At 53.7% G+C, this 18,576-nt stretch overlaps 1 protein-coding gene across 9 annotated transcripts in view; it reads right to left on the bottom strand.

Moving 5' to 3' along the window:
- Positions 1-2,739: 2,739 nt before the first annotated feature.
- The window catches only part of MAST2 (microtubule associated serine/threonine kinase 2), a 158,895-nt gene continuing 143,058 nt past the window's right edge, over positions 2,740-18,576 (bottom strand). For 6 of the 9 annotated variants that reach the window (XM_053920345.1, XM_053920347.1, XM_053920346.1 and 3 more), the window contains 18 exons: positions 17,983-18,084; positions 15,178-15,310; positions 14,301-14,362; positions 13,965-14,050; positions 13,317-13,525; positions 12,156-12,294; positions 10,205-10,337; positions 9,253-9,418; positions 8,578-8,679; positions 8,188-8,310; positions 7,916-8,025; positions 7,424-7,578; positions 6,615-7,201; positions 5,719-5,945; positions 5,456-5,578; positions 4,911-5,047; positions 4,582-4,775; positions 2,740-4,265 (listed from right to left, as the gene is read on the bottom strand). In XM_053920345.1, coding sequence (XP_053776320.1) covers positions 2,797-4,265; positions 4,582-4,775; positions 4,911-5,047; positions 5,456-5,578; positions 5,719-5,945; positions 6,615-7,201; positions 7,424-7,578; positions 7,916-8,025; positions 8,188-8,310; positions 8,578-8,679; positions 9,253-9,418; positions 10,205-10,337; positions 12,156-12,294; positions 13,317-13,525; positions 13,965-14,050; positions 14,301-14,362; positions 15,178-15,310; positions 17,983-18,084 — 4,257 coding nt within the window. In that variant the 3' untranslated portion in view covers positions 2,740-2,796. The remainder of the gene's footprint in view (positions 4,266-4,581; positions 4,776-4,910; positions 5,048-5,455; positions 5,579-5,718; positions 5,946-6,614; positions 7,202-7,423; positions 7,579-7,915; positions 8,026-8,187; positions 8,311-8,577; positions 8,680-9,252; positions 9,419-10,204; positions 10,338-12,155; positions 12,295-13,316; positions 13,526-13,964; positions 14,051-14,300; positions 14,363-15,177; positions 15,311-17,982; positions 18,085-18,576) is intronic. The other 3 variants (XM_053920348.1, XM_053920349.1, XM_045204368.2) reach the window with 1 other exon arrangement.

Genomic DNA, 18,576 nt, shown 5'->3' with positions numbered 1-18,576 from the left:
GGCCCTCGTCACCCTCCCTCCATGGCACTTTGTTGAGGTTCCTACGTGTTGGGAACATAATCAACAAACAAGTAATAACCTTTGCTTGCACGGAACACTGCAGTTCTCGCCCGCCTCTCAGGCCCACAGGTGCACTGAATTACCAGTCAGATCAGGTGGGGGAATGTTGTTATTGTTCTAAATGACCTTGCCGATGACCTTCCCTCACTACACTTTAGCTACATAACACCCCCCAGGCCACTGCTGGAACGATGGACGATTTCCCGGAGTCCCAAGAGTTGCTCCCACTCCACGTGGGACACTCAAATTCCTATCTTCAGTTCCACCTGCTGGCTGGGGAGATCCACCAGGGCCCTCGGCATCACACGGGCACTGCAAGCTTTTTGTTTACAGAGAAAACGTGCTTGGTAATGAGTTCCCTTAATCTTTGTAACACCAAACCTACAAAACCATGGATAGCCACAAAACTCCTCTTTCTCTCACCTTTTCCATTACAAAAAGTGGCCCTCTTCCAACTGAAAGTCCCTCTTTCCATGTGTATTTTGGATTTTATTTTCCTTTGCTTTCTCAGGAATCTCCCATGAGCAGTTATCAGTTCTTTCACGGTTTTTTTCTCTCACCTGGACCAACTGACGTTTGAACATGGTTGGCTACTTGACCCTTATTGGCTAATGCAGTCGGACAATCTGATTCTGGGCCTCAGATACCCTAAGTACCATGTGTGTCTCCATTTCTGCGGTGCCAGCTCCTGCTCAGTTTCATTTTGTGCCAGGGCGCTCTCCTCCAGGCAGACAGCTGGCCCTCAGCAGTGTCCAGCCCACACGTGTCCTCTGACAGCTCCACCGAGAGGTCCTCTCGGGCACAGACTGCTGCATGGTTCACGTGTCCACAGTGAGTGCGGCACAGGACCCATGAGAAGAGGCCTTGATAGGCTCAGCCTAACCTGCGCCCTGTGGTGAGATGGCACGTGGCGTTGGCTATTCCTCAAGGATGACCTCAAGCACAGGGGGGTACTTTTATAAGGACGCAATGATGACCATTCAAGTTTAAAAGAAAAATAGCAGAAATGACTTTTCAGTCAAAAATTTGTCAGAATAATGTAACAATCATAAGTCTATGAAATGTTCCATGTGATTTAAAAAATACTGCATGCTTATTCTCCCATCGATATAATGAAATAAACTATTTTAAAAAATCCCCGAAGCATCTCTCCACTTTCTCAATCCTATATCCTTTTCTTCTCTTTCTCTTCCTCAAAGGCAAACTTTCTGGGAGGAAAAAACCCCTAAACTTGTCTTTATTGCCTCAATGTCTCCTAGCCCCCCTCTCCTCCCTGCCATTTCCAACTCCCTATGGGGGCAGTTCCTCCCTCTGATGAATTGCTGCAACTTGTACCTGCCCAGCCCCTTCACGTGGTGCATCTAACCAGACCCTGATACACATGGGGGTGGGCTTTCCCAGGCAACCAGTTACCTGTATTCCCAGTGTCCAGTATGTCAATGAACATCTAAAGGAGGAGGTTAGTTCAAGGGGGGACCAGAAGTCCCATTTGTGGGCTCTGTCATGGGCAGGGCGCGCCCTCTGGTGGCCGCAGCTTTTCCATGTGGGGTGACCAAGAGCTACAGGGTGCTTAGAGCACCCAGCCAGTGACCCAGAGGCATTTTCCACCTTCTAAGCCTTTTGATGCCTCTCCTTCAGACCTAGGCATTGGATTATGGGACAGTTAGTGCAAGACAACAGTTTTACAAGTCCTTCACCACCTGGAGGCACTCTTCTGGCCTTGGTACTCCACCCCAGCCCCAGCTCCCGACTCCTCCAGCACAGTGGTCCCGCAACGTCCTCCCTCTCCCTTCAACACCACACCACGCAGCGCGGGCCCACTCATTGTGGGCTGCCTAGCTCACCAGTGTCCGTCTCCACTGCCAAGTCCCGCCTGACCACAGCCCAGGAAGGGCTCAGTGGCTACAAATGTTGAAGACTTTCTACTAAATACAGAAGTCAGTTCTTTATTTTAATCTCACCTGGCCTCCCCGCATTTTACCAAGTAACTTCACCCATTTTAACACTCTTTTCTTTTGGATTTTATGACTCTGTTCTGGCTTCTAAGTCTTTCTTTGCTTTAAATGCTTGTGCACCTCAGTGTATCACTATTGCTACATTGATGGCTCTCAATTTTCTATCATCAATCTAGATTCCTCTACTGAGTTCCACACCCGTTCATCCAGTTACTTTCTGGATGTCCCCCAAGCACCAAGTTCAACTGTTCACCTCCCTCCACCTTTTCCCCTCATTCTCTGGCTAAGAGGCATTCCAATTTGGAAGAGTTTAGAGACCTCGGTTCTAATCTTGGCTCTGCCCAAGTTAATGATCTTGTTAATATGGGAAACCTGAGTTCCCTTAGAAGACCACTACCTATGACCTTTGCCTAAGTCACTAGACCCATTTCCACTTGGAATTATTTTTGGTTCCTTGAGTATACCAGGAATATGGTTAAGTGTTACACTTTTTGCCTGGACATTATTTCTTACACCAATTTCTACTCTTCTAGCACACCATTAGCTATCACTTATCTTTCAGGTTTGAGCTCAGAAGTAAGTCATTAATTTCTGGGAAGCCAAGCTGGTGTAGAGCCCCCTTCCCTGCCAGCGGAAACTCTTATTCACTCTGCTAGCAGCAGCAGCACAGGACCTCGCCACACGTTTGTGTTGACTAAAGGAAAGCAGCAAGCAAAAGACAAAGATGGTTTCCAAGAGCATGTATTACACAGGTCTGAGGGCGAGAAACGCCAGACAGCCGCTATGTTTGCTTTAAAAGCTCATCGGGTGCCAACACCAAGTCCTGATGCTTTTGAGGGCCCCCTGGGTCTCGGCCCCTCCGGAGCAGGCTGGGCCCAGGCTCCTGGGTGAGGGGGCAACTTCTGCATGGAACATTTTGCCTCCTGTCACCTGAGGCATCAGGCACTTTGGTGATGCCCAGGGCTGGCTCCCCTTTCTCTATTTGTGCGCACTCAGGCTCCCGCAGCCTGCTTTGGCTGGGAAGCTCACGAGGTTGATGGGCCAGCCCAAGGGCGTTGGGTGGCCGAGACTTCCCCTCCAGCCTAGGAAATAGGTTCTCAGGCTGGGCTGGAACTATGGTTTCCAAATCCTGGGGGCTGACCAGCCCACCTTCCATTGTTGCCTTTTTGCTTGAGGATGCCCCATCTGAGCCCTCGATAAGGAATTTCCAGGACCATGGGCCTGGCTCTCCTGACATGGAGCAGACAGTGGGGCCACTGGTGGGGGTGAGTCCTGACAAGCTAGGACAAAGTGCTGTTAGTGCCTGGGTGTGGAGGGTCTGGGCCTTCAAGCAGCCTTCGGCGGGGATGGGGTCTGTGGGTCCAGCCCTACCCAGGCTGGGCGCTAGTGACAAGGAACTGGCTGCCTCCTCAAAGACTTGTGGGATGCCAAGCCCCCTCTGGGGGACACCAGGGCCTTCCATCCTGGGGTCCTTGGGCAAGAGGGCCTCTTCTTCCTCACCCTCTCCTGCTCCTCTGAGGGGTAGATCCTGGCCCACTTCTGGGTTAGGTACCACGCTTGACTCCCGTACACCTTGGCTGTTCTCAGGCCCCTCATCAGTGTCATCTTCTGAAGAGTCAACCTCACGGATGGCTTCCTGCTTCTGCAGTGACTCTCGCCGCTCAGCTCGGTCCTGTCGGAGGGTGCCTAGAGCTCGTGAGGAAGCAGGCTGCAGCACCCCCTTCCCTGGCAGCGCCCCCTTCCCAGACAGCATACTCCTGGTCCCTACTACCTCCAGAGGACTGACTTCCCTGGGTGGCAGTTCCTTCTTTAGCTCAGGGTGGGGCAGGTCAAGGCTATGCTTTCGAGAAGTGGCTAGCTTCTTCTCAGAAGCAGCAAGTGCAGCTGCCAGTTTCTCAGCTGACTGCACCCTCTTAAGTAGTGGTGAGCGGGGAGGCTCCGCACCCTTGGGCCGTGACAGTTGCCTGCCCAGGGGAGGCGACAAGTGAAGCTTGGTGGGGAGAGCCTGGGTTCCGTGGCCAGACAGGGGCGACGGGGAGCGCTGGGGTGAGGCCGCTGGCGGTGGTGAAGGGGTGTGGGCCAGCGGTGACAGTGGGATGCTGCCTGCTGACTTGCGCCGTGGAGAGCGGTACTGCCGTTGCAGCTTGGGTGCCAGACCGTGCAGGGAGCTGGGCCGCGTGTGCCCAGAGCCGGCTGGAGAGCTGGGCACACTGGAGCTGGGGGAGCTGCTCTGTGACGAATTCCCTCCCACTGTGCATGAACAGACAGACAAAGGCAGAGCAATGTTAGCTGTTAGAGATGACTGAGGGGCAAGGCAGGGCTTAGCCCTGGAATGTCCCAGGATCATCAAGGTTATTTACCCCACCAGTGAACCACAGCCCAGGCTATAGAAATGAAGTCACCCTCCACCCCGTCACCTCCTCCCCAAGACTGCTGGATCTTTCAGGGGGTGGGCTGAATAAAAGTTCCAGAGTGGGACCAACGAGAAACACAGAAGTACGGAGAGCCCAGGTACTTTCGTACCTCCCAGGGACTGTGCCTGTGATCTGCAGGGAGTCCTTCCTACCTGAATGCACAGCGTCAGGGGTCACCCGGTAGCCCTGAGTGGGAGATCGGGGGGAAAGGCTGTGGCTGTGTGTGGGAGAGCCCGGCCCGCTCTCCCCTGATGACAAGGAGCGGTTAAGGGAGGAGAGGCTGCGGCTGGTGTGGAGCAGGGTTGCCTGCTTGGTGATCTTCCGGAACAGAGAGCTCCTTTTTCTGCTGCAGAGACAAGAGTCAAAGGCTGTCTGACTTTTGCAGAGGGCACAGCGTACACTGGGTGCAGGGCCAGGCCCCCGGCACACCTGAGCACTATATATTGGCTAAGAGCAGACCCTTGGGTTAAGTCTGGCTCACCTTTCTTGCCCATCTTTGCCCCGACTCCACTTGCTCCTTCTGGCCATCTTGGCCTTGTAGCTGCTCTTCCGAGCTGGCCCCACTTTGATGGATGTGTTCTCCAAGGGCGTTGTTGAAATAGACAACTTGTTTCCACTCTGGGGAACAGAACATAAGCCTAGGCTAAGGCGGTGGCCAGACCACAGCTCTAGCCATTGTCCCTGCATCAACATGTCTGAACCACAGACCTGTCTTCCCTCTTCATAGGTTAGCAAATGGCTTCAACTGGAGCCCAAGAAGTTGGGGTTGGGAAGGTAGAGAAGCAGCTTACCAGTCCTGCCCTCCAGTCCTGCCCATAGCTCAGAAGTATACCTGGGCCTCGGTCAGTGAGGATGCTGCCTTCCAGCGAAAACTCGTTGCTGTGGCCACACCCAAGTTCTGCATGCATGCGCACCTGTCCTCAGTGAGGTGCTGGTGTGTGTGTGCCCGACTCTCCCACTCCCCTAGGGACGGTCACAGACTCACAGGCTGGGGTCGACCACAGCAGCAGCACACCCAGCACTCACCTTCAGGATCAGCTCCACCACCTCCGTGTGCACCAGCCCATGCACAGGCTCCCCGTTGACGTGAGTGATGAGGTCGCCCTGACGAAGCCCTGCCTCACTGGCGGGACCCCCGTCCTCCACGTGCTGCCCCAGGGAGAGAACAGTTCTCAGTTCTGGCCCGTAGCCTGAGCATGACCCCCGACGGCAATGTGGGCAGAGATGGGGCGGGGAAGGCAGAGGAATCACGAAGCTGGGAGACAACAGGCGCGGACGGCCAGACGTACCCACACCATGTGGTGCACAGTGTAGACGTCCGAGTCGCCCATGTAGACACGGATGGCCCGCAGGGTGAAGCCATACTTCTTGCCAGCTCGGTGGATGATGATGGGGGTCCTGGAGTTGCCGAGGGCTGGCAAGAAGTCCCTGCTCGGAGAAGAGTCCCTGGATGATGGGTTGGATGACTGGGAATGTGGGGACATGGGGCTGGCCAGTGGAGAGCAGCTGTGGTGTTCTGGAGGAGAAACCAGGACTGAGTAGTGGGGCAGGGGACTCTGGCCTGGCCACGCTGCCAGACCAGCCCTGGCTGGGCTGCCGACCCCACACCACTCCAGTCAGAGACAGAGCCTGAGCCCAGGTACGCCTTCCTGACAGCCTCGGAGCAGCAAAGCCCCTCAGGTACCCAGACCCTCACAGGCCCCAGGAGGTGATAGGGAATGGCATCCAGCATTTACTGAGTGTTTGCTCAGACGTATCAGGGACCACATAAGCTCTTCATACATATTTAAACATCACAATTATCCTGTGAGCTACCACTATTGACATATCCACAGCTTTTGACGAGGAACTTGAGGCTCAGAGGGGTTAAGCAACTTCCTCAAGGTCAAGAGTCATTTAGTAATGGAGCCAGGATTTGAAACACGCTCTGTGCCTCAGAGCCTGCACTTTTGACGTGGTTCAGATCCTGCCTTCTGAGACACACACACAGAATCCCAGACACCAATGCACACCTTTAGAGATGCCTAGTTTCACACAAAGGGACAGCAGTGACACCTGGTCTCTCAGACACCTGTTCCTCAAGATACAGGGCATGAACACACGTGGCCTGTGTAGGCCCTTGCCACAGGGCCGGAGATGCCAAGGCCCTTCCCGTGAGTTTTATTCTAGCTCCCCAGGGCCTTACCTGCAGGAATGAGGAGGGACAGGGCTGTGGCTGAGGCAGACTTGATCACTTTGTTGATGGGGCGGGCAGTGCGCTTTTCTATAGAGTCCCCAGAGAGTAGCCGGTGGCGCGCCCTGCGCACTGCCAGGTCACTGATGGCCTTGGCTGTGGCTCCCTCAGCCAGCTGTGGGGTCCCACGGCCTCGAGGCTCCATGGCTGTGGGCCCAAGTGAGCAGTGAGACCTGCAACACAGCTGAGTCTCCCCTCCCTGTCTGCCTGCACTATCGTCCAGCCTAGGCCCTTTGGCCACCTGCTGGGCCACACCTGGACTACAGCCACCGCTCTGGCCGACAGGGTCCCCGTCCAGCTTCAGCTGCTGCTCCACCAGCCGGTCAGGGATAGGCCCAGGCACCCCTTCTCCAGACAGGGGTGTGAGAAGCCACACGCCCTCCTGCTGCTGCTTCCTGGGGATGCTGGTGGCCTCCTCAGGGCTCTCGGGGAAGCGAGGCACATCCAGGAGGCCCGAGCAGCGACGTCGCACCGTCAGTGGAGGGCTGGAGTCACTTTCCGTGTGGGAAGACTCAGACACCGACAGCCGCTTCCGTAAGCTGCGAGACAAGGCCCATGGTGAGACGGCCCGGGTCTCCCTCCGCCAGCCCAGGCTTCCTCAGGAGCTCACAGCACCCTTCTCAGACAGTCCCCAGGAGACATTCTTGTGAATGCCCCTCACTGCCCCCAGCACTCCTCCCCAGCCTCTGAATCATGCCCCTAATCTGTGACAACCGATGGGTGGCCGTGCTGCCCACCATGGGTGAGCTCTGGGTGCTCACATCTCAGGGGAGCCAATCACCCAGCTCCGGTCCCGACCCTTCAGCCCTGCCAGGCCATCCGAGCGGTCTTCCTTCTCTTCGCTCAGGCTGCGCTTGGTGGGGGGTGGTGTCCGGCGCTCCTCGAGCAGTGACAGCCGCTCCATGCTACTGTATACCTGTGGGCACAGAAGACACCCCTAAGGAGCAAAAAGTACCCTTGCACCTGAAACCCAGGAATCCGAACCAGTTCCTCCCCCTCTCCCCAATACATACCAGTGAACATTCGAGGAAAAAGCAATTCCACTGGGCTGACCTGGCCTCACCCCTGGCATCCCGTATGTCAGGGCTAGAGTGGTTCTAGAAGTATGTCACGTGCAGGCCCAGCCCTTTCCTCCTTTTTCTTGAAGAAGCTCCATCACCTCCTCCCCCAGCCTGCCCCAGGCATGTCCCTTGACAGGTCTTCTCCCAATTCTCCAGCCTGTTCTACCAGGTCTGGGTCTACCTCAGTGGTACCTTGCTGAATCTGGGAGAGCAGGAAGAGAACTGGCGGATCTCAAGGCAGCCATCTTCACTCACTTCCTCCTCGTCCTCCGAGTCCAAGTGGCGGTACCGATCTGAGCGGGCTGGGTCAGACACACAGGACAGCCCCCTTCAGAGGCTCCTTTTGACCAAACGGATCTCAGGAGGGCCTGGAGAAGTTGCTCTCCCAATGCCAAGGTTCAGGGCATATGAGTATTTCTGAAAAAACAGGTAGGAGCCCCGCTCCTCCCCATCAGTGGCCTTACTGTCAAAGTAGCTAGTGTCATCCTCCGACTCCAGTTGAGGAATAAATTCAGCCTTCTGGCGAAGAAGTCCAGTCCAGTCCAGACCGGTAAAGAATGGGTGCTGCTTCACCTCACAGGCACTGCCTGTGAACAGGGAGGGCGTGGGCAAGGGGCCGGATGAACAGGGTAGAGTCTACGTCAGCAAGTCCAATGGGAACCCAGACTCAGGGGGCAAGGCCTGGAGGCCTCAGCTCTGGTACTTTCCAAGCTCTTCTGCCCAGAGGGAGCAGGGCGAGTTTCGGGGTACAGAGGCACTTCCCACACTTGGGGCCTGACCCTGCTGGCTGCATGCATGCAGCCCCCCTCCTCCCTTGTCCACGTGGTGAGAAAGGTTCGTGGGACCTGCCCTACCTGCGCCCAGTCTCTCCAGAGGGTTCTGATGGAGCAGTTTAGAGGTGAGGTCCTGAGCGTCTGGTGGCAACGCATCGTCCCCCTCAGGCCACACAATCTCATCTGAACAGTGATTGGGGGTGAGAAGAAAGGAGTGGGCTGAGAGAAGGGTCTCAGAAGTTGTGGGCAGAGTGGGGAGATGGAGATGCTCCTCGGATAGGATAAGGATAGGGAGGCATGAAGGGCTCAGCCCAGAACCCCTGAAAGCTTGCCTAGGACCCCAATTCCTTAAGTTTTATATGTTCCTGACCTCAGAGACCACATACCCTAGACCACAGCTTGCTCTCTGCTCCAGGGTGGGTACCGCAAAACAGAGACTTCCCTCTCCTGAAGCTCCATCCCGCCCTGCCTTTATACTCCAGACACACGCACGCTAACGCGCAGACTCCCACTCACAGGACACACACACAGACAACACAGGTACACCCATGTGCATGTGGGGGACAGATGAACATAAACAGAACATGCCCCAGGTGACAGAGAATGTCCCTGTGCGTGTGCACACACACACACGTCTAGGAGGCAAGTCTACCATTACACATGTGAACTCAGAAAAGAACGCATAAGCCTCATAGGTGCATGCGTAAATCGTATTTGTGGATCCAGACTCTGCCTCCCCAGGGTGATGGTACCTACCACTGATCACTTGCCCAAAGAGCTCCTCCGGAGTGTCTCCAAAGAAAGGGACGCAACCCACCAGGAACTCATACAGGATTACACCCATGGCCCACCAGTCCACTGGCTTCCCATAGCCCTGACGCAGGATCACCTCAGGCGCAATGTACTCCGGGGTCCCGCATACCTAGGCACAGAGAAGCCCGGCTGGCTCAGCATTCTGGAGCAGCTCATTGGCACAGCAGCTGCAGGGGTAGGGATGTTCCCATCTTTGGGGTAGAAAGTCTCTGAGTGAAGACTAAAGACTCAGCCAACTTTGGTTAATGAGCAAGCTCAATCAGGGTACCAGAGTTGGAACTGTTGGTTGGCCCTAGTTTATGTGTTTCCTGATTACTCAAAACATCTAATTCCAACCTGGAACCACCACTCTCTGATCCCTCCCCACCTCCTTCTGGCATCTCGGGTCCCCACCTCACAACTGGCTTCTGCCCTCCACCATCCGAAAAAACAGGTCCTACAGTCACGTGATTACTAGAGGGACTTGTGACCAGTCACGACCTGAAGTGTCAGGGCAGGGAATGTCCGGAGGTTCCCATCAGGAAGCCGGGCATGGCCCGGTGGCCATGCGGAGCTGGGTGCCAAGAACAACAAGCTCCAGGACAGCCTCGCTCCTGACTGGGGCTCCGACGTTCCGACCGAACTCACACCAGTCTCTGAAAGTGTCAGTGGTTACATGACCCATATTCTCCAAACTTGGAGGAGGAAGAGGACTTCTGGATTTTATATCTATATAATTCTATGGCCCACCCTATTTTCTATACGTGCTACCTATCTCTATGCCTCCATGGGACCAAGAAGAAAAAGACAGGCTCTCCCAGTCATAACATATACTTAGCGGGGCAAGCATACAGCCCCCGGTTCTTATTTTGAGGCCCGGAATTCAACTCCCCAAGTCTCAGCCACCCTTCCTTACCTGCTTGTCCAGGAACTCCCGGGCATCCTTTTCAATGTGGCCCTCGTACAAGTTTGTTGTCAGACTCATGAGGCCAATTTTAGAAAGGCCAAAGTCAGTGAGCTTGATGTGCCCCATGGATGTAATCAGGAGGCTGGGGACCAGAGAAACAGAAGGATGGAGTTATTTCCTAGTTTTCTAAGAGTGCTGACTTTAGTATATGCTGCATTTTCCCACTCCGACTTCTAGGGGGCTACCATGGAGCATTGGAAGGGAGATGGGGAGCTGTCAAAGAACACAGAGCTCTGTCTGGCTTTGTGCATACTGCATTCTGCACCAGAAATCTGCCCATTCCCCCAACCCATTTCTGTTTATTGTCTTCCACTGGGTTCTGTCCTGGGGTCAGGTATCAGCCAGCTGAGAAACACTTCCACAGAGCGATCAGCCTCATCCTAAGGCTGTGGCCAGTCCCAGTCCCCTCTCCTCACCTGCGTTGCTCACAATACCCACGACTCAGGGGCACATACCCTTGCCCCGTGTCCACGGTTGGTTTTAGAAGGAGGGTTGGTTGGGAGAAACTAGAAATAAGATCTCACAAAGAATTCTCTTTCTTCTCTCTTTACATACTCTGCCTAAGCCATTTCATTTTGTGTGAAGGCTGCTCCCTGCCACCCCTTTATTCTATGATTCCCAAAACAGTATCTCTGGCCTGGACTTCTAGAGCACCATGTTGCCTAACTGCCCAGAAGTCTTACAGGCACCATGAACTCAAAACAAGGTCATGCCTCCTAACTGGTCCTCTTCTTCTTGGTAAAAAGCAATTAATTTCTGTTACCTACTGAGCTTTGTTATAAGTGCTTTATTGTTATTTACAAAAATATTTTGGCTCCTGAAAGGTTGTAGAGAGGAAATAATACAACAAAAGTAGCTATTATTATCCCCATTTTAAAAAGGAGGAACACGAGGCTCAGAGGGGTTTATTTCACAGACTCGAGCTCAAGAGTTAACAAGCGGTCATCTGAACTCAGGTCTGTCTAATGTCAAAGCCACTTTCCTCTACAGAGGCTCATCACCATGCACTAGTCCCAAGCTAGAAATCCGGAAGATATCCCAGACTCCTCTCTTGCTTCTCTCTGCATCCCCACCCCGACCTCACTACTTCCTCTCTACTCCCCACCGCTACCCGCTTTCTTCTCCATCTCGACTCTGTTCCAGGGCAGGCGTTGTCCTGGCCTTGCCTACTGCAACGGTCTCGCCATCTCTCCGCTGGCAGAGTGATCTCCCTAAACTAAAACCAAAATCTGAGTGTGTCGTTCTATCATATCTTTGGTTCACAAACCTTTCAAAGGCCTCTAGGACCCTTTAAAATAAAACCCAAACTTAACAAAAAGGCCCTTGATGATCTCTCTCTCTAGCTTTATCTCTTACTGCTCCAAGGGACCAACCTCAGCTTCAGCCTCACCGTACCCAGTGTAGTTCCTGAACGGGCCACACCTGTGTGCCTTTGCAAGTCCGCCCCCAACTTTAGAAAGCTCCTCCCACCTTTTCCCAACTGACTAAGGCCTTCTGAGAGGCTGTACACAGATATTTCTGTCTCTCACACTAGACTGGGACTATTTTATAGCCCTAATATCATGCTTGGCACAGAGTCGATGTCAGGAAATGTCAGAACACTTGTTCAGCCATTATATATGCTGATTCTTGTGTTCTTGCTTGGTTTCTGGAGTGGTGCTCCTCAGTAACTCTTACATGTCACCAAAGCCTTACAAATGCCCCCGCTGGACCTTGCAGGCAATGGTCTTTGCATCTGGGGAGGTCAGGGGAGAGAGTACTGGGCCTAGATGGATACCCACGTGAGCACTGTTTCCCAGCAGCCATTCTGGTACAGATGCGGACATGCTGTGTTTGCCTCCACTTATCAAGAGCGCCAAGAGGGAGAACTGGGAACAAGGGGCTGAAACAGTGGGCGTACTTGTCAGGCTTGAGGTCCCGGTGCACGATGCCATAGTTGTGTAAGTATTCCAGGGCTAGCACGGTTTCCGCAAAGTACAGACGCGCCATGTCCACAGGCAGGGCCCCGATGTTCTTCAGCAGGGTGGCACAGTCTCCTCCTGCAACAAGGCCAGGCCACCATGAAGGAAGGCTCCAGTTCTCTGCCCTAGATGGTCCCAAGCTTTCAGCCTCTAAGGCCCCAAGGAGACAGCATCACGGAAGATCCTGGGGCTAGGGACTGTGATTCTAGCCCCTCTGCTGCAGCCGTGGGTGGGAGACAGGGTGCGGAGGGGAGCAGGAGGGAGGCGAATGGCTGTCGGGGCCATTGTTCAGGCCAAAGGGGAGGACCCCCAGGCGGTTATGCCTGTCAGTTGACTTGTAGGGATAGGAACAAGTTATTTTAGGATGGGATCCTGCATATTGTAAACATATCTAGCTGAGACTTCAGCATTGTTCATTATTTCCTTTCTGATGGCTGTCCTTTATTTTTTGAGTGAAGTAACACTGTAAATGCCTAGCACACACCCACTAATTAAAAGGGGAGTTTTGTTCAGCTTCAACTTTAAGACTTGGGCAAAATACCTTTGGAAGCTGTTCCCGGCAGTGAGAAGGGGAGAAGAAAGGCCGCTGGCCAAGCTGCCCCATGATGCTCTTGTGCTCCATCCCGTGAGCATTTTGTGTGGCCTCAGGGGGCGTTCCCCTCACAAGCATCAGCAAGGGCAGTGGCTTTCCTGTCTTCTGAGGGCCCAGAGGCAATCCTCCCAGCATCCGACCCTGGGCTTTTGTGGCTAGGCCACCTCTCTTGTTCCTGTCTGCTGCCAGCAGCAGAGGCTATGCAGACTTTGGGGTGTAGGAGTCTACAGCCACCAGGCTGACACGTCCTGTGCCAGAGTGCCTCACATCGCACTTGACACCGGCAACCTCCAGGCAGCTACTGCTGCAGAAGCCTCTTCCTGCGAGGGGCAGGGAGCTTTGTACTCACTGTAGCTAAATGGCCTAAGACCCTAAGGCAGAAACCAATGTTAAAGAGACTGGGAAGCTGGGGCCTGAAACTTTATCCCTATACAAGCTATTGGTCCCAGGTCAGAGCTGTCTCAGAGTGTGCCTTGATGTCCACGCCAGGCCACCTTTCTCCAAGTACCTTCAACATACTCCATCACCATGCAGAGGTGGCGCTTGGTCTCAAAGGAGCAGAACATGCTGACCACAAAGGGGTTCTCGGCAAAAGTCAGGATGTCACGCTCCACGAAGGCCTGCTGGATCTGGTTCCGCAGGATCAGGTTCTGCTTGTTGATCTTCTTCATGGCAAAGCGCTGCCGGGCAGACTTGTGACGCACCAGAAACACGGCCCTAGGAAACGCAGCCCATTCAGCCCTTCACAGACCCTCAGAGGCTGAGCTGTGCTCTCCACCACCCAGAGCTGGGGTGGCCAGACTCCTGCCTCTAACAAAGGAGCAGAGCTATGCTCGTGAATGAGAAGGACCTGGGCCCCTGCCCATGCAGCTCTTCGACTTCCTGATACACCAAGCCCCAAGGACACAGCTCAGCCCTCTCCTAGAGCTCGGTGGGAGGAGTGCTCCCAAGAAGAGCGAGGATCGCTTGGGAAAGGAATATTGCTCAGGTGTTGGAGGAAACCGAACTCCTGCCCCTCCAGGAGACTTTGGGGAAAGAGAGGGCCCATCCTGAGGCATCTGCTGCCCGGAGGATTAGGCATCATATGCTTCTAGAAGGAAGAGCCCAAGGGCTGACTTAGCTCCAGTCCCGGCCACACCCTGAACCCTGCCTTTACCCATAGGCGCCATTGCTGATGAGCTTAATGGTTTCGAAGTCCTCTTCACAGGGTGTCTTTTTAGATGTCTGAGATGCCCCTCGGCCCTGGAAGATGAGGGAAAAGGCAAGAGGCAGGCATGCTTCTCAGGCCCCCATGTTTAGGGAAGCTGTGGCCCCAGCATTGCTCAGCTCTTGGCCCTGCTGCGGCCTCCCACCCAGTCTTCCCCTGGAGCTGAATGACCTCTTGGGGGGCCTCCCACCCCCTTCCTTCAGGCGTTCTATTCGAGAGAACGCAGAGCCCTTGGCTTCACAGGGCCCAGGCTCCCGGATTGGGGCGGGAGCAGAGGATCTTCACCTCGACCGAATCATCCGTCTCCGGGGTGTCAGGGCTGTCATAGCTGCTCAACTGGGCCATTTCTAGAAACAAAGCAAGGACACAGAGAAAGATGTGCGTGGCACTTTCAGGCACCTCAGCAGTCCACTCGTAGCACAAGATGGCCATGTGCAGGGCGGGCACTAGTGCTTTCTGCATCAGACCCGGATACAGATCTGGCCCTGTGCCTCTCCTCAGCGTGGTCACAGCTTTTGAACTTGTTTGCCGATTATATGGCTACTCCTATTTTTAGAAGTCCAGAGCCATTACAAGGCCTGGCAAATTCTTTAAAGCTTCCCCCAAACTTGGGACAATTGCTGGAAAACAGGGCCTGAAACTGGGCTCTCGGTCCCTGTCCTGCTGGCCAAGACTCGGTTTTGCTGGACGGGGCCGGGAAGCGGGGAAGGCAGAATGATGACAGAGCAGGGACCAGGGATGTGGAAGCCCACAGTTCATGCAGGGGTTCGGTGTGAAGGCCCGAAGATGGAGATCATCTTCTGAAACCCTGAGTTAGGACCACCCCAGAGACATCGAAGGACTTGTAAGGTGCCATGCAGGGGAGGTGAGAATTTTTAAATGTGACTGTGGTCCTTTTGTTGTTAGCCTCCTTTGACCTTTGGCTCTAAATGCAGCCCAGCCGAGCCCCAGGCAGACCAGGCTGGGCTATGTCAGGCAGATCCGAACAATTGTGAAGGAGGGGCTTTTATGGCAGGGAACACAGGGTTCCTCCTATGGCCCTGAGGCCCCTGAGGCTGTGCCGGGTCCACGTCCAATCTAAGCCTCTTCTCCAAGTGCTTTCCCTGCTGTTACAGCTTGTTGGCCATGGGGCTTCTCTGTAGCCAGCAGGCAGTGTGCTCACCCTCAAGGGGATCCCGTGTGAGGCCCAGTTGGCTAATGATGTAGCGGGGAATGTCACATTTAATCCCTTGTCCCACTTTGGCGTGGCCCTCAGCTGCTTCTAACAGGTGGTAGAACTCTTCAGGGTCAAACTCCTGTACCAGGGGAGAAAGGTAGTCAGTGGCGAGAACCACAAGAGGAGGGTATCAGCCTCCCTGATTTTATGGCATATACCCAGCATGGGATGAACAAGACTGTCCCTTTGTGATGGGACACCCCTCCCCCTGTACACCTAGAAACATCATGATTCAGGGGTCATGAGCATGGGGACAAAGCTGTCTTACAGGGACACTTTCAGATTGGATATCCTAAGCATAAGCTGTCTCCCCAGCAACAAGAACCAGAGCTGTTTGTTGATTTCAAAAAAGCTCAGTCTATTCCCCTGGTCCAAGGCCAGCACCAGATGGCACTGTCAGGCACGTTTACACACGCAGTCCACAGGAGCAGCCCTGGCACACTCTCCATTGCGACTCGCAGCCCCAGCGGTGCGTGCGTGCCTTCAGCTATTTACTGAGCACCTCCTGTGAGCTAGGAGCTGGGGAGCCCTGTGCATCAGGGCGCAGCAGTCCTCATCTGTATGGAGCACGTGCAAAGGGGGTCCCATGTACTAACTGCCTAGAAAGTGCCACACTCGCGGCCAAACCCTGATAACACTTCTGTGGCCTCAGCTCAGCGAGGAAATGAAGGCTCACAGAGAGGCACTGGCTTGTCCGTGGTCAAAGAGACGGGAAGGAACACAAAACCAGCATTCAAAAGCAGGCCTGACCCTGACCACGTTTAACCATGGACTTCGTGTTCTTGAGGGAAGGCCTCCACTGCTTTCTTCACTCCAGGCTTCACTATTTTAGAGCACGATTCCATTACCTATCTGGACGCAATCTGAGCCAGACCTGGAAGTCCTTTTATTTATATTCTCCCGCAGCCCCTGTCGTCAGAATGTCTCCCTCATAAATCCCCTTCTCTGTGCTCCCATCACTGTCCCAGTTCAGGCCACTCCTGTCTCTCACATGACTTGCTTTAAGTGACTCTGCACTAATTTCCGTGGCCCATCCTGCCCTCTCTCCTAATTCACCACCCAGGTTGCAGTCACAGTAATCTTTCTTAGGAGTAAATCTGATGGAATGTTACTCAGAAATAAACAGGAACCAGTTACTGACACATAAAACCACATGTATGAATCTCAAACGAATTATGCTGAGTGAAAGCAGTCAGAACATGCCATATGATTTTTGTCTGTGCAACTGTACAAGAGGCAAAGTTACCCACAGCGAGAGAGAGCAGGTAAGTGGTTGCCTAGGAAGGGGAGGGGAAGGGGACTGACTGCAAAGGGGAACGAGGGAGCTTTGGGAGGTGAAAGCAATGCTCGCTCTCAAGTGTGGCAGTGATTATACCCGTTAAAAACACATTAACTGCACATTCAAAAGGGGTATGTGCTATTGTATATAAATTACGCCTTTATAAACGTGGTTTAAAAAAGTAAACCTGGCCCTGACTGGTGCCCACACCAGTGGGGTGTGGCTCAATGGTTTGGGCATCATCCTGCAAACTGAAAGGCTGCCGGTTCAATTCCCAGTCAGGGCACACGCCTGCGTTGTGGGCCAGGTCCCCTGGTTGGGGGTGTGCGAGAGGCAGCCAATCCATGTCTCTCTTGCACATCAATGTTTCTCTCCTGCTCCTTCTCCCTCCCTTCCCCCTTCTCTCTAAGTTAATTAATTAATTAATTAATATCTTTTTTTAAAAAAGTAAATCTGTCACTTTCTTACCTTCTACGCCACAAGGCTTCAAGTGGCGTAAAGCGGGGGTGTCAAACTCATTTTCACCAGGGGCCACATCAGCCTTGTGGTTGCTTTCAAAGGGCTGAATGTAATTTCAACTCCTTAACATTTATAGTAGTATACATTTATAGTAGTTACATTTATACAGTCCTAAAATTATTTCGGCCTTTTGAAGGCAACCGTGAGGCTGGTGTGGCCCCCGGTAAAAATGAGTTTGACACCCCCATCCTAAAGGATAAATGCGAACTCCTGAGCCAGGCACCCAGCACTCTCCATGAGCTTGTCACGGACTGTCTTCCAGGGTCATCCCTCGCCAATTCTTCAAGCCCAGCCTGTGCTGTGCTCCACGCCCCTTACCCGTCAACCTCAGTTACCTTCAAGTTGCTGAATAAGCTTCACGCCCCCCGGGGAGCTTTCACTGACCACCGGCCCCAAGTTGGACTGGAGCACTTCGTTACCATGTCCCCACTGCACCTCATGCTCACCTCCCCTGCAACACTTCCTGCAGTATCATAACTATTATTTATGTGTCTTCAGGCCTTACACCTAAGGCACTAAAAGACTAAGTCTAACTCCCCTGCAGAGGAAGCATCTTAGGATCAGGGACTCAACGATACTTATTTCTCCAGGGTCTGGCATGAAGGCACTCATTCAGTAAAGCGTTGCTGAGTGATCACATGAAGGACTCGACGTGTGCAAACAAAACCGGCCTTGCTCCTCACCTCTACGGCCCGCACTGACCTGGGCCCTGCTCAGTGTGGGATGGGCCGGACTAGTATCTCTCCCTGCCAGAGAGCCCTCAGGACCACCCAGTTTTCTCACAAGAACTTGTCGGGTCCCCCAATGCTTGCATACCATAGTTCAATAAGGACTTCAGCAGCAGAAGTGGCAGCGGGTACTATCAGCAGAATATTTCCTCTATAGCCCTACTCCCACCTCTCCAGCTGTGCACCCCCACCACGCCCCGCTACCCTGCCCCAAAGTCCACTCACCAGGCATTCCAGCAGACGAGCTGGGCGGGCAATGACAATCATCAGCTTTTTCACCAGTTGCATCACAAACGCCACCTCTGAACTCTCTGAGCGCTCATGAGCCTATAAAGACAAAGGTTCCTTAAGCAATCCACTGGCCCAGTGTGGCTGAGCTAAGCAGGACGGGGCTGGGCAAAACTGTACTACAGGAAGTAATACTTTGGTAGTATGGAGAGCTCTGCAAAGCCAAGATCTCTGAGAAGGCCCTAGGGCTGTGAGAGGGAGCGGGCTGCTCACTGGGAACCATGGGAGTTTTAAAACCCTACCTGACGCCAAGGAATGTCACAGAGACACATTGCTTCACCTGCTCCTCCATCCACAAGTTCACTTACCCTCCAGACACCAGCTTAAGGGACAACTCTTAGTGAAGCCTTTCTGAGTGTTCAATTCCACCCCAGACAGACAGGAATAGAAAGACCTCCAAGCAGGAGAGTCAAGTGACCAGATAGGTGTTTCAGAAAGAACACTCTGGCGGGACTGTAGATGAGGCACTAGAGAGGGCAAGCCTGAAAGCAGGAAAACCCAGTAACAAGCTACTGCAATAAAGTTACTGCA

This window comes from Desmodus rotundus, chromosome 3, assembly GCF_022682495.2.
Source record: "Desmodus rotundus isolate HL8 chromosome 3, HLdesRot8A.1, whole genome shotgun sequence".
Classification (NCBI taxonomy): domain Eukaryota; kingdom Metazoa; phylum Chordata; class Mammalia; order Chiroptera; family Phyllostomidae; genus Desmodus; species Desmodus rotundus.
This window is presented reverse-complemented; position numbering and strand designations above follow the sequence as displayed.